General features: G+C 41.7%; 3 protein-coding genes across 5 annotated transcripts; 2 read left to right on the forward strand and 1 right to left on the reverse strand.

The window, feature by feature from the left end:
- On the forward strand, positions 1–2846 carry LOC117734493 (serine/threonine-protein kinase 19-like). 2 transcript variants are annotated; one of them, XM_034538530.1, is made up of 7 exons: positions 1–260; positions 964–1059; positions 1191–1281; positions 1388–1623; positions 1760–1857; positions 1987–2134; positions 2580–2846. In XM_034538530.1, the coding sequence occupies exons 1-7, from the start codon at positions 241–243 to the stop codon at positions 2623–2625; spliced, it is 735 nt and encodes a 244-aa protein (XP_034394421.1). In that variant the 5' UTR covers positions 1–240; the 3' UTR covers positions 2626–2846. The 2 variants fall into 2 exon arrangements, with proteins under 2 accessions (XP_034394421.1, XP_034394420.1); XM_034538529.1 differs by having other exon boundaries at positions 9–260; positions 1139–1281.
- A 640-nt stretch (positions 2847–3486) lies between these two features.
- LOC117734495 (ras-related C3 botulinum toxin substrate 1) lies at positions 3487–8611 on the reverse strand. Its single transcript, XM_034538531.1, has 6 exons — positions 8215–8611; positions 7195–7266; positions 6719–6836; positions 6397–6459; positions 5258–5417; positions 3487–5172 (listed from the first exon to the last, which is right to left on the reverse strand). The coding sequence occupies exons 1-6, from the start codon at positions 8247–8249 to the stop codon at positions 5042–5044; spliced, it is 579 nt and encodes a 192-aa protein (XP_034394422.1). The 5' UTR covers positions 8250–8611; the 3' UTR covers positions 3487–5041.
- A 938-nt stretch (positions 8612–9549) lies between these two features.
- On the forward strand, positions 9550–11579 carry LOC117734496 (small integral membrane protein 10-like protein 2A). 2 transcript variants are annotated; one of them, XM_034538532.1, is made up of 2 exons: positions 9550–10178; positions 10845–11579. In XM_034538532.1, the coding sequence occupies exons 1-2, from the start codon at positions 9931–9933 to the stop codon at positions 10891–10893; spliced, it is 297 nt and encodes a 98-aa protein (XP_034394423.1). In that variant the 5' UTR covers positions 9550–9930; the 3' UTR covers positions 10894–11579. The 2 variants fall into 2 exon arrangements, with proteins under 2 accessions (XP_034394423.1, XP_034394424.1); XM_034538533.1 differs by having other exon boundaries at positions 9728–10110.
- The last annotated feature ends 1087 nt before the right edge of the window (positions 11580–12666 follow it).

Genomic DNA, 12666 nt, shown 5'->3' on the forward strand with positions numbered 1-12666 from the left:
ATTAATGCATTAACCTTGGGGGCAGGAAAGGTGCTGCGATATTTGAAAGAAACAGTATTGATTGGAAGGATATAGGTTAGGTTTTTAATTAGTTTTAAAGGGATAGATGACGCGGGTCCACACCCCAATGCAGTAGGTGGCGGTAATGCGCCTTTTGTTGGACGCCATAAAAAGAAGAAGAATACCTTGTAAGTGTCAGTTAGAGCTGTGCTGACCAAAGCGATGTGAATACCAATATTAATGCCATTAGCTGCCATTAGGTAAGTTGTGACTAACGTTAGTTTGACAGGTCGGATGTTGGCTCACGTCTTCTGTGTACGCACTAAGCAGTGTTAGCTAAGTGAGCTAGCGTTAGCTGCACTCGTGGATGTATAAAGAGAACGGGGGCACAACTCACAACATGAATGCACTCGTAGCAGAGTATTTATATATAGACTTTTTTTTAATGTAGTTTAAATGTAGTGGCGGAGGATTCAGAGTGTTAACCGGTGGGTCGATTTGACAATCTGAGTGTATCGTCTGGGTAACTAACTTTAACCTAGCTAGTTATCTGCCAGTGATATAACTAACATAACCTAGTTATCTGCCAGTGATATAACTAACATAACCTAGTTATCTGCCAGTGATATAACTAACTTAACCTAGTTAGTTATCTGCCAGTGATATAACTACCTTTAACCTAGTTAGCTGCCAGTGATATAACTACCTTTTAACCTAGTTAGCTGCCAGTGATATAACTACCTTTAACCTAGTTATCTGCCAGTGATATAACTACCTTTAACCTAGTTAGCTGCCAGTGATATAACTACCTTAACTCACTTTTCTATGACACTAACGGTTTCTTTCAGCAAACGCGAGGGGATGTAACTTGTAGTAGAACAATGTGTCTGATGGGTCAAATAATAAATATCTCTGTAGAGAGCGAACAGCAGTTGGTTTATTCTGCCACATGTTTCCCTCCAGGTATGAACCGGAAACGGGCTTTGATCTCAGACACTTTCAAGGTGAAGAAAAGAAGAAATGGAACGCAGAAGTTTGGAGCAGTCAACGATGGAGATGGTAGGTGGAGCGTCTAATCGGCGAATAACGTGTACGTGTAATCTCATTTGAGATTAAAATGTATGGATTGACTTTAAAGGGCCGACTGACGTCAGATCCAGCCTTGAGTATCTCATGACGCTGTTCCCCAGGAAGCTCTTCGACGACCGCTTGCCTCCGATTGTCATGAAGCACCAACTCTACAGCGTCCACGATGACAAGACGTTGGTGGACAAGGAGCTGGTAAGATGACTCCATGTCAGGAAGGTCGTGTGTGTGTGTGTGTGTGTGTGTGTGTGTGTGTGTGTATCCCAATGTGGAAACCCACCGCCCTCCTTGTGGCCCACAGAATAAACTGCGGGAACGAGGAGAACTGCTGATGTTCCAGCTCGGGTTTGATTCGGACGCTTTCGGGCTGGTTTTTGCTTCCGATTACAAGACTAAAGTGTTGGCAGGGGAGGATGGCAGGCCTACACGGGCGACAGTGGAGAGGTTCCTGGAGAAATTGCTGTGTCCTTGCACAGAACTGAGCTTCAGCAAAGACAAGATGCTCAGGGAGTTTCTCTTCACGGACTCCGAGATAACGTATGAAAGACTCATTTACCACCTGAAATGGCTTTAATGTGGGTCTTCTCCTGGGTTTGGAACTACTTCATCCGTCTTCGGTGTGTGAAAATACGTTTAGAACGTTCAGCACATGCTATATTTTCTCACCCTGTAGGCATCTGGTTAAGTCGGGGGTTCTGACTGTGAGGGATGCAGGCAGCTGGTGGCTTTCCATTCCCAACTCGGGCAAATTCACCAAGTACTTTTTACAAGGTCTCAACACTACTTAGCTTTTGACGTTTCATGTAAATTTCTAATTCTACAATGTTTTTGACAGCGGCTTGCTAATTGGAGGACTGTTTGTTTTCTAACCATCTTACCACTTACCGCTCTTCCTGTTAGGTCGTAAAGCCGTGCTGGGAATGGTGAAGAAGTCAAAATACAGTGAAGTGTTAAAGGCAGAGCTCGAGGAGCGGCGAACAACTTCACATGTGAAGTTCCACATGAAGTACCACATCCATGACATTGTTGGTGCAGAGCTGGTAGAAAGGTGACCTTTACTTGTAAACAAGTTGCATGCTATCGATTCTGAAAAAGGGTGGTTTCTTTTTTGGGGGGGTTTGCAATAGGTCAGAGTTTACCCATCTGTCATATGAAAAGGACAGGTACTTCAGGTAGTCGCCCTCATTTATAATCCTTGCGGTTCAGTAATTGAGGATTTGTTGATACTTGCTTGAGCAACCCTCTGGCCATATACTGGCTCTCTCTCGGGTGTTAAAACGCGTGCTTGTGGTTGTCAAACCTTCAAAAACCAGCCAGCTGGATTGCCGTAGTTATAAAATGTGATTGATAGAAAATAATCAACTCACAGCATCTGTTTTAGTTTTTTCATTCCATCCGCCAATGACTCATTTGATTTATTACTCCTCTTGGACTATTGGGGAAACGTTCATTGCATCTTCGATTTCTGAATGAAGACTTTGTTTTCTTCCCAGCATACCTACAACTTCAGGGGCATTGCTGCGATGCGTCGAGTCCTGAACGACAGGATTAAAAACCGGTGCGTGGTCGAAGATTTACAAAGACGGCGAAAAGTGTTTGTTTTATGACTGATGGTAAATTAACAAGTTTGATTTTGTGCCAAATGCATTATAACAAACCTTGTGGGTTTATGAATTGTCAATTATGTTGACTTGACCTTGTCAGGTTTTCATTTATCTTGTAATAAATGTTTTCTTTGCCTCCATAAGCAAACAATATAAGCACGTCTGTGATGTTTGAACTTCTCATTGAGATCCGTCACCAGTGTTTCTACATCTGACAACTGGTCTGATGAGCGTCACTGTCAAAGCTTAATATTTTATTTCAGATGGCAGTTGTTAATCTAATTAAGTCTCCGGTCGCTTTAGTATCAAATGCAACCGATCTGCCACTTAGCAAGATTACGCTAAATTGTTGGTGTTTAACTGAATTATTATTACTGGGGTCTGTTAGTGGTGACGCTGCACTTTTGATTATGTTAAAATGTTTAATATTCTTCCATCACATTTGGAAATGGGCAAAGCAGTAGTCCACTATTCAACACGGCAATCTATAATCTCAAAGATATTGTCGAATTAATACCCGTCATTCAAATAGTTTAGTCTTTTGTAAAGCTAAAAGCAGAACTGCTATATTTAATTTGATTTTACAGATTAAATAAATGGAAACTGACATGGTCAGTCTTTAACGCCATGGTTACAATAATGCAAAGTGCTTTAGATAATTCAACTGACTGTAAAAAAATATACAATTAAATGAACAGATAAAGCTTTTACAGCATAACCAATCTGACTACTTCATTCTAGTTTAGCTCGACTTTATGGAGAATCTGTGGCTGCACTGTCCAAAGAGGCAGAAGAGTCGGTTTTACTTGAATTTATTGGCTTTCAAAAAGTGACAATAGCTTTTATCCATAAGACTAAAGAGTCACAACATTGGCTTGAATTAAAGCACAGCTTGATGTCTGAATACAATACAGATGAGCAACATGTACTTAACCCCTGATCTAGTAGTTCAAATACATTGTGTAAATAGGCAAAAAATATAACCGTTGCAATTCTAATCTTAGTTTTCAGTATATGTTGCACATACATGCTATCAGCATTAATTACAAAAAGCTAGGGAGATTAAGGTAGCGTTAACTGTAGAGGTAATAAACAAAAGGATATTCATAGTGTTAGTTAAACAATACAGTGAGTGAAGTGTAACCTCTGAAGAAAGATACAAAAGTCAAATCACATGATTATAACAGAGTATGCCGTATACGACACCATAACCGACAGTAGCTTTGTTACCGTTGTTAGCCGGCATAATGCTCTTCTTTAGTGACATTGCTTAGCCAGTAGTGATGCTATTAGGAATCAAATGTGCTGCACAAAATGTTTCTGATAAATGCCCACAGAGCATTAAAGGTACTCTTGTTCCCCGCCACCAAAACAGTTCTAATCCAATATCTAATAAGGTTTTCAGCTTTGCACTTCTGGGCAGCTACACAGTTGAGACACACATCTAGGGAAATATTGCAAAGACGATTGCGGAAAAAGAAATACCATGAATGACCGGTCCGATTGGAGCCAAACACATAAAATACTGGATCATTTAGATTTGTCAGGGTTTAATAGCACGGTTGGTGTCAGAAGATCTGTTCCCGGTGTGAGTTTTCAGTCTTGGGCGTCACTCAATCCACGAGACGGAATGACCATGAATCATGTGCTCGGACTGAAAACTAACTGGTGAAGAGATTCATGGCGCACAAACAGCCACTTGAAGCAAAAAAAGAACTTCAGATGGTTAGATTCAACTTCCTTGTTGACAGTGTGATGACACGTGACCACCCTCGCAAAATGGAAAATTAATAAAATGCCATTGATTATGGAGCTGAACAACCAGCAGCACACAACAGCTAACCACAAGCTGTATTTTGAAGGTTTAAAAGGTGTGAGACAATAGAACAAAGATTTTATTTTTCTGTTAAAATACAGCACGTCTGCAGGATGTATTTGGCAATATATTTCTTCCATTTAAAACAAACAAGACTGTAAACAAACAAAAAAAAAAAAAAAAGAAGGTGGACAACTAGTGGAAGAGCAAATTGAAAACATTCCACGGTCCATTTTTACAAAACATCCAATCCACTTTAGAAGGCCTCAAGAATTTCATAGTGTTGTCTATACAGTATACAGTATATGTGGTTGGGAAAGGGCTCGGGTCTATCATCATCATCCAAGCCCTTCTCAAATCTCATGTCAAATTTTTCATGGAAACAGTTGGTAGATCTGCTGTAGCTACACTTATGGAAGGAAAGAATCTGAAGTACAATGTTTTTGTGTGTATACTGTGTGTTTCCCCTGTGTCTTTCACCACCCCTCACCACTAGCGGCCACGTTCCCCTGTAACCGTCCCAGTGGAGGAAGTCTTAGAGGAGGGAGCACTTCTTCCCCTTCTTCTTGACGGGTGGAGGGCAGAGGACGGCCCGGATGGCCTCATCGAACACAGTTTTAAGGCCACGTTGAGTCAAGGCTGAGCACTCCAGGTACTTGACGGAACCTGAGGAAACCACACAAGTTTTCTTTTAGTATTTCAGTAAAAACAAAGTCAGCGATAACCCCATAAAGAGGATGTGTGTGGTTACCGATTTCTTTGGCCATCGCCAGTCCTTGGGGATATGTAATTGGAGAGAGTTTCTTCTCCTTCAGCTTCTCTATGGTGTCCTTGTCATCTCTCAGATCCAGCTTGGTACCCACCAGGATGATGGGAGTGTTGGGACAATGGTGTCTCACCTCAGGGTACCACTGCAGAGACCACATCGTTGATAAGTTAGAAGCATAACTTTCCAAACTGGTCTACATTAACTTGAGCATTCGATTCAGTTTATTTTGTATAGCCCCCGAGGGCTTTACAATCTGTACACATACGACACCCCTGACCTTTGACCTCACATCGGATCAGGAAAACTCCCAAAAAATCATTTTACGGGGGAAAAAGGGAAGAAACCTTCAGGAGAGCAACAGAGGAGGATCCCTCTGCCCGAGTTGACAGAAGAACATGAGATTTCTAGAATGACTAAAGACTATTAAACCACAATCTGAGATGTTGTGGCACCAAAAACAAGAATGAAGTGAGAGTGAACCAAAGGAGTAAAGCGGTGGGATGGAAACGATGACACAAAAAGTGACCGCCTTAACATACTAGTCCTGTGATTCAGTGAAAGAATAAGAATGTTGATAATAGATGCTTTAGATCTGCACATTAAAACTACAGTACGGTTTGTGAAGTTGACAAGAATTACACTTTTTTATTTTAAATACCAGCTATGCTGTCAATTCTCATGGAGACATTGGAAACAATATTATATATAATTTGACAATACAAGATTATTCTCAATCGAAGTTGCATGGTGACAAAGCGTGGGGATTATTAAATACGGTCCGCAATTACATGTTCTAGTCGGAAATGAAAATAATTTAGTGCAATAAACGTGCTGCTGGGAAAACAGTCAACTTTCTTCCTCGAGTTAAAGTCCTGTTTTCAACCTATTTAACCAAATGGTGTAACAATGGTTTCTTATAGCGTTGCAAATAGTTCTCATGAGGAGCTTTATTAACTCAGTGCCTCTGTCCATCATGTTTTTAAAGGAGGACATAAGATGGTATATGGGTCAAAATAGATCTTTACAAATCTATTAGTCATCCTGGAAAACAAACGTGGGTCAATCAAAATCGCCCGTTTACAGGCTTCAGTCTTTATAATACCGGCAGTGCATTGACTCACCTTGGCACGGACGTTTTCAAAAGAGGCCGGACTCACAAGCGAGAAGCAAATGAGAAAAACATCCTGGTGAGAAAAAAGAAGCAAGCAATACAAATCAGAGCCCATGAATTAAATTTCCAGCTAAAAACAGTAAGAACTGCTCCTCCTGTGCTTTTCTTTCTCCCTTACTTCCTTATTTCTTCTTTATCCCCAAACTTTCCAAAAGTATTATGCAAGACAGCCACCGTCATCAAAGATATACTTCAAGGCAAACACCACACATCAAAGAGAACAACAATGGGTCACATATAAATTGTCAGACCGTTTCCCTTTTTTCCATTACCGTTTGTGGATAGGAAAGTGGGCGGAGTCTGTCGTAATCTTCTTGCCCTGCTGTATCCCAAAGACCCAGGTTCACCGGCTTCCCGTCAACCATAACATTGGCGGAATAGTTGTCGAACCTGACAAAAAATATATGATAAAAACATCAGGATGACTATAAACTGATGAATGACATAAATAATGACAGGAACTAAAAAATGTTTATTTAGGCAGTTAAATGGGAAGAGGCTCTTAATTAATCTGTTGTGCCCTTTTACTGAGCCAGGCCACACTGACAGTAATGCAGAGCAACACCGTCTCCAAAGCAGGTCTAGAATCAGACTTTCTCCTTTTTTAAAAAGCAACTAAAGAACGAGAGGCCTTCTTGTGGTGCAGTGTCTGTAAAGGACATAAAGGGGGCAACAACAAATGACTGCTAGTATTGATCAACTCATAGCCGTACGTAAATAAATATGGGCTGTAGCCTCAGATACTCACACTGTGGGGATATACTCTCCAGGAAAGGCATTGGTGGTGTAGCTGATGAGCAGGCAGGTCTTACCCACCGCTCTGGAGGAGAGGAACAGGAAAGATTACTCGTTTTTTGTTGATGGTATCACCCGACCCCCCCCAAAAAAACAGCATTTAGGGTATACATTTCTATGATTTCCTACTTTGTAATTAATTATATTTGATCATATTCATATATATCTTTGTGTGTGTCTGACCTAAATATATCCAATCACACTTTCTGCGGATGAAGTGTCATTGAACCCCGACAGTGGGAGAACAGACGTGGTGTAAAATAGTGTTATTTATTTAAAAAGATACGAGTACTAGTTGAGGTGCATATGAAAAGCTTACAAGCATGAAACTTAAAAAAAGTGTCGAATGAAACCTTTTTCGTCAAAAGCGAAAATAAAAAGGAGTCAATGACTCCGCTGCTGCGGTATCCACCACACCCTGAACAAGAAGTAGTGCGGGGCATGTTTACCTCGCGCATTGTCGAGCACATGAACGTCGTTCACGGGCTCGTTCTTTAATCGGTTACCAATCTGTACTTGTTGCAGACAAAGTCTACTAAATGTACTTAATGCGCCGCGTGTGTGACTGACACACACACACACACACACCTTGAGGGCTCACTCGGGCTCGGAGGGACGTGTGAACTGTGATGTGACTCACCCAGCAGTAAACTTAAGTCCAAGGATTAGCCGACCACTTGCATACTAGTAATTATGTAACGCAAGTAGCAGTTGGCTAGTTCAACAACCCTACTTATAAAACATAACGGCGAGTAACGCGCACACCGTAGGATTATAGTTAACGTAGCTAGCTGATGAAACCCACGAAGCACGAACAGGTAGTTCAACTTCGTTAGCTGCTAACTTAACTTTTCCCCGTCGAGAAAGCGGATATAACGTTAGCTCGTCTCGATTGACAGCGTCGTCACACGTCCGCTAGTCCGAGTTAAATATCAGAACCGACTCCCCGACCGGCTCGATTGTGTTGACTCACCCGTCTCCAACAACGACACACTTTATGGCCTGCATCGCGCCGCAGCGGCAGGAATGCCGAGTGATCCCGGCGAGCTAACGTTAGCTCACGCGTCTCTTTTCCTTTGTCCGGTGGAGCGTCCCGACGGTATCTTCGCTTACGGTCGTTGGGTAGCGCGGCCGGGCTCCTGTGGCGTGGAACGGAGGGCAACTTGAAGCAACTTATCGGGCACTTTTAACACGAGTTTCGTCAGAAAATCCCCCGCAACATTCCCATGCTTTCGTGGGCTGATCTGGAAGCTATGAAGCAAAACAGCGGCCACCACCCCTTAGGAGGAGAAAAAAAAAAACTCGTAGTTAGCCACCGCCGCCAGATGGTGCTTCCGGTGTGCGGCGGAGACACGCCCACAGACGTTTTAACGATCTGTGATTTCCTCCAAAAAAAAAAAGCAGCTGACGAGGCACCGTTTTTTTTTAATTTCTTTTTTTATGAAATCAGAAAATATCAGCAAAAAGTGTCGTGTGTTTTGTCTTTTTTTTTTTTAAAGCAATCGAAAGTGGATACACTCAAACAACCACGAGTAAGACGGACGATTCAGAGTGTGACACGGATTGAGGAAATCAAACGGGTAATTTGTTGCTTCCCTGAACGATGCTCTCCAGGCACTTCCCCCGATAAACCATCTAGAACACCGGGTTAAATCTTAACAGATGCATTTCAGATTCATTTCAAACCTTTATGTGAAGCAGCACTTATATGTATTCAAAGTCTGGGGGGAGGGGGGGCAGGGGTACAAAGAGGCATCACTTCCTCATCTCCTCTTCGTGATGCAACAATAGGGCCCCGTGCACATTGGCGAAGGCAACAATAACATGTGTACGTGCCACTCTGGAACGACCACATTTCCAAATATAAATGTTGTAAGTGTCAAGTTGCGCTCAACCAGTTGCTACTGTGGGAGTAACTTGACACAGTAGCAACTGGTTGTGGGCAGAGATGCGTGACTAATCAATAATTCCCGTTCCAAGGATTAATTGATTGAGTGAGAAAAAAGTGAACAGTTAATTGTTATTTATGATACAAAAACCGTAAGCATTATTTGGTGCTCAGGTGCAAAGATGTGTAGCTTTTCTCTATTTCCTTCATTGTAGATGATGGGCTCTGGACTGTTGATGGTATAAAACACAGCATTTTAAGACAAACAATTATACAATACATTTTGTTTAAATCTGTTTATTTTTAACAAAAGTATAGTTCTTCTTTTATTAATGAAGAAAATTCCCCACAAATATAAAGAAATGGACTGACTACAGACCTATGTCAACTTTTTGAGAAGAACTATTTGAATATGGCAACACTATTACATGTAAAAAACAATTAAACAATAAGGTTGTTAAAACCATTATTACCCGATACATTATTTGTATTAATTCATCTATTTTGTATTGCCTTAAAAGGCATATTCCTGGTATGAGGACAATCTGCCTTCAGACTACCATCAGGGCAAAGAAACTCCACCACCCATTCAACTTCCGCGTGTGTGTCACACCGTTACGAGTCCTCCCGTTAACCATAATAGGAATAGATAGAGAAGCCGTTGGGGTGGAGCAGCTCTGCCAACACAAATGGAGCTGGGAGTCAGTCAGCGATAGCGACATGAACCGTCTCCCACCAGCCAGCACCGGGCCCGTCTCTTCGCCTCTCTAGCTGACTCCGTGACCGGAGCAGACGGCCCGTATGGCGGCTCTGTCTTATCTCGTGCTCCGCTTTTCGGGCTCCGCTGGTCGGACTTACGGAGTGTTTTCCAAAGGCTTGACGAGGACTTTGTTGATATTTTTTGATCTCGCGTGGCGACTGCGAATCCGATTCCCTTATATCTACCTGGTCGCGTCGATGATGTTTAATGTCAGGTTACAGGTAATTATTCAACAAGTGCAACGGACGGGAGACGAAGTACCAACTTTAAACCCGTTTGTCCTCTTCAGGTCGACATCAGATTCATTTTTAACTCCATTTAAAAGCAATTGCCTGTTTAGCTTAAACATAATGCAGTTACTTCAGTCCAGGCGTAATCACGTTAATAATGTTTAGACAGATGTTACGGTCAGTTTGGTGGCTGCAGTATGTGCTGCTTCTATGTTTCCTGCAGGTGTTTCTAATATTGGGGTTCAAGTATCTTGTGAATTAAAGGATTAATACTTTGTATGACACTGAATATCCATTGTAGGCGGCCAATCCGTATCTTTTAGGAAGATGCTGCATGGACACTGATTGGTTGTAACATTCTCATAACAATGTGTGGGCTGAAACTAATGGCATCCTTTTGATTATATATATTTGTTTACTAATTGTGACCAGGATACATAACTTACTCCTAATTTGGCATTTCCTTACTGCAATTTCATATTACTGCAATATTTACTCTTCAAATGGGAACCGCTATTTGATTTGCTGTCGCTGCATACACACCGGTTGACACCATCTCATTGCTTCAGCTTCTGTTTAAATTGTATTTGCTATTATTGTTTACACGTCAACTTCTTTTAGAGCCTCCAAAATGAACCTAATAGTTGATGAGCTGGCAGCTGAGATTGTCATGAGCATGTCTGGATAGATGACTGTTGCCTGACTGCCTCCTCATCTCTTTACAGGTCCACATTGAAATCCACTGAATCTTCAACGCCCGTATTTGGACTTTAATCCATCAATCGTGGGCATCGCCATGTTTCAGCCCTCTGAAAGAAACCGTCTGGCACTGCACAGCGACGTAGAGGAAGAGGACGCTTAATTCTGTGTGACGGTGCAACAAAGTGACCCGGCTGGTTGTCGCCCAGTGCCTTCGCAGGGGGAGGACGACAGTGGAGACTGCAATGATGTGTGAGGGTGGAGGGGGAACCGAGGCCTCGCGTTAACCCTCTTAGCTCGCCACATGAGATCCAGGAGCCACCCTTCCTGTCCGCGGATCGTGAACAGTGGATTGTGACACTGCCTCTTCTCTCTGGATATTGAGGATTTTTGCGTGGAGTTGAAAACAGATGATTGTTACTGTGGTACTTTTGTGGCCACTCTTCATTGTTTCACATGTATCCTTATTAGGTGCTCAGTGTCAACATCTCACTTTAATTTAAAACGTAAATATCTACTTCGCATGACACAAACAAGCATGTTTTTTTTGTCTGTGGCTCGGACACTTTTTATGGATGTTTGCAGCAGAGCAGCACGGCTGCCACTATGGGAAGCCTCAATGGGAATCGCTGCATGTCGTCTCACTCATTGTGGTTCTTTCTGCATATCTCTGGAAAGCTGTTGGTGAAAAATGTTTTACCGCAAAGTTACTTTTTTTGCTGCATTTGTTTTTATTTCTGTGAAAAATGTGGGGGGGGGGGGGGGGGGAGGGTTGAATTCACAGAACTGAGGGTAAGGATAACTGATTTGGGGTAGTAATAAATTAAAATTATTAATGAAAGCCTCAGCCATTTCTGTCTTAATAACCATTCATTCATTTCTAGGTTTTCTGATGTGCCTTTTTAAAGTGTTAAAATATATGTTGGCATATATTTTAGAGTGTTTTGAAATACCTTTTCTGTTTTTTATTGGCATTTACAAATGCAGCCCCTTCTTCTGTTACATGTCTTCCACTTTTTTTAATTTCCCTTTTCTTTCTTATCTTCTGTTATAGATCATTTGATCTCAAATAGAACACCATGTCCTTCATTTCCGCAAAGAGAATAGAATAATGATGAATCATTACATGTCATGCATGAGAGGTTGGTCAAATGGTTTCCAGAGTTTAAGCTTCAAACTGTGTGACTTTTTTTCATATCCCATAAAAACTGTATGCACCAGAGCCTGTTTTCAACCCAGAGATATTCTATAGAGATCAAGGTGAGTTAATTTACATTGATGGTACTACGTCAACATTCAAACCATGAAACTGAAAGAAAAAACCTGCAAAGGAATATTATTTAATATATATTAAGATCATAATTCCAGTGTAACACCCCTACCAACTTGATATCCAGTCATATTGAAGCAGTTATAACGTTTCTTTCTGAACTGTAACACAAGCTTCAGTCAAAATGTCCTCTCACAAATCCAACTTCCAGGTTGCAAGCTGATGAAAAGACAACGTGTCTAATGTTACTAAATGTAACCCCTTGACCTCTAGGGGCTTCTTGTCACCGTATTGTATATTAGCCGAGGCATTTGTTTTAGGATGTATAGGACGGTTGCAGTACCAGATGTGTCCACAAGGGGGAAGCATCCTGCCACTGCTGGATCCACCTCCCGTAAGGGACGTCATGAGCTGGAGAAGAGGAGAATAAAGAAGCTGTAATAAAACATATATAATAAGAATACAGAATGCTGCTGATGGTCATGATTCATAATATCTGTTTTATTGTTCCACACTCATACGTCATCCATGAATCCACTTCTTTAGAGAACATGTACACTCGGCTTCCTTCTCCTTCA

The sequence above is a fragment of the Cyclopterus lumpus genome, chromosome 8 (genome assembly GCF_009769545.1).
Source record: "Cyclopterus lumpus isolate fCycLum1 chromosome 8, fCycLum1.pri, whole genome shotgun sequence".
In the NCBI taxonomy this organism is placed as follows: domain Eukaryota; kingdom Metazoa; phylum Chordata; class Actinopteri; order Perciformes; family Cyclopteridae; genus Cyclopterus; species Cyclopterus lumpus.

Excerpts from the sequence above, each read along its gene's own strand:
- LOC117734496 (XM_034538532.1), top strand. The coding sequence starts at position 9,931 with ATGGCGGCTCTGTCTTATCTCGTGCTCCGCTTTTCGGGCTCCGCTGGT. Across the intron at positions 10,179-10,844 it reads AACCCGTTTGTCCTCTTCAG|GTCCACATTGAAATCCACTG; the intron begins GTCGACATCAGA and ends ATCTCTTTACAG.
- LOC117734495 (XM_034538531.1), bottom strand. The coding sequence starts at position 8,249 with ATGCAGGCCATAAAGTGTGTCGTTGTTGGAGACGG. Across the intron at positions 6,460-6,718 it reads CACTTTCCTATCCACAAACG|GATGTTTTTCTCATTTGCTT; the intron begins GTAATGGAAAAA and ends TTTTCTCACCAG. Across the intron at positions 5,418-6,396 it reads TTGAAAACGTCCGTGCCAAG|TGGTACCCTGAGGTGAGACA; the intron begins GTGAGTCAATGC and ends TGGTCTCTGCAG.
- LOC117734493 (XM_034538529.1), top strand. The coding sequence starts at position 966 with ATGAACCGGAAACGGGCTTTGATCTCAGACACTTTCAAGGTGAAGAAA. Across the intron at positions 1,282-1,387 it reads CGTTGGTGGACAAGGAGCTG|AATAAACTGCGGGAACGAGG; the intron begins GTAAGATGACTC and ends TGTGGCCCACAG. Across the intron at positions 2,135-2,579 it reads GGTGCAGAGCTGGTAGAAAG|CATACCTACAACTTCAGGGG; the intron begins GTGACCTTTACT and ends TTTTCTTCCCAG.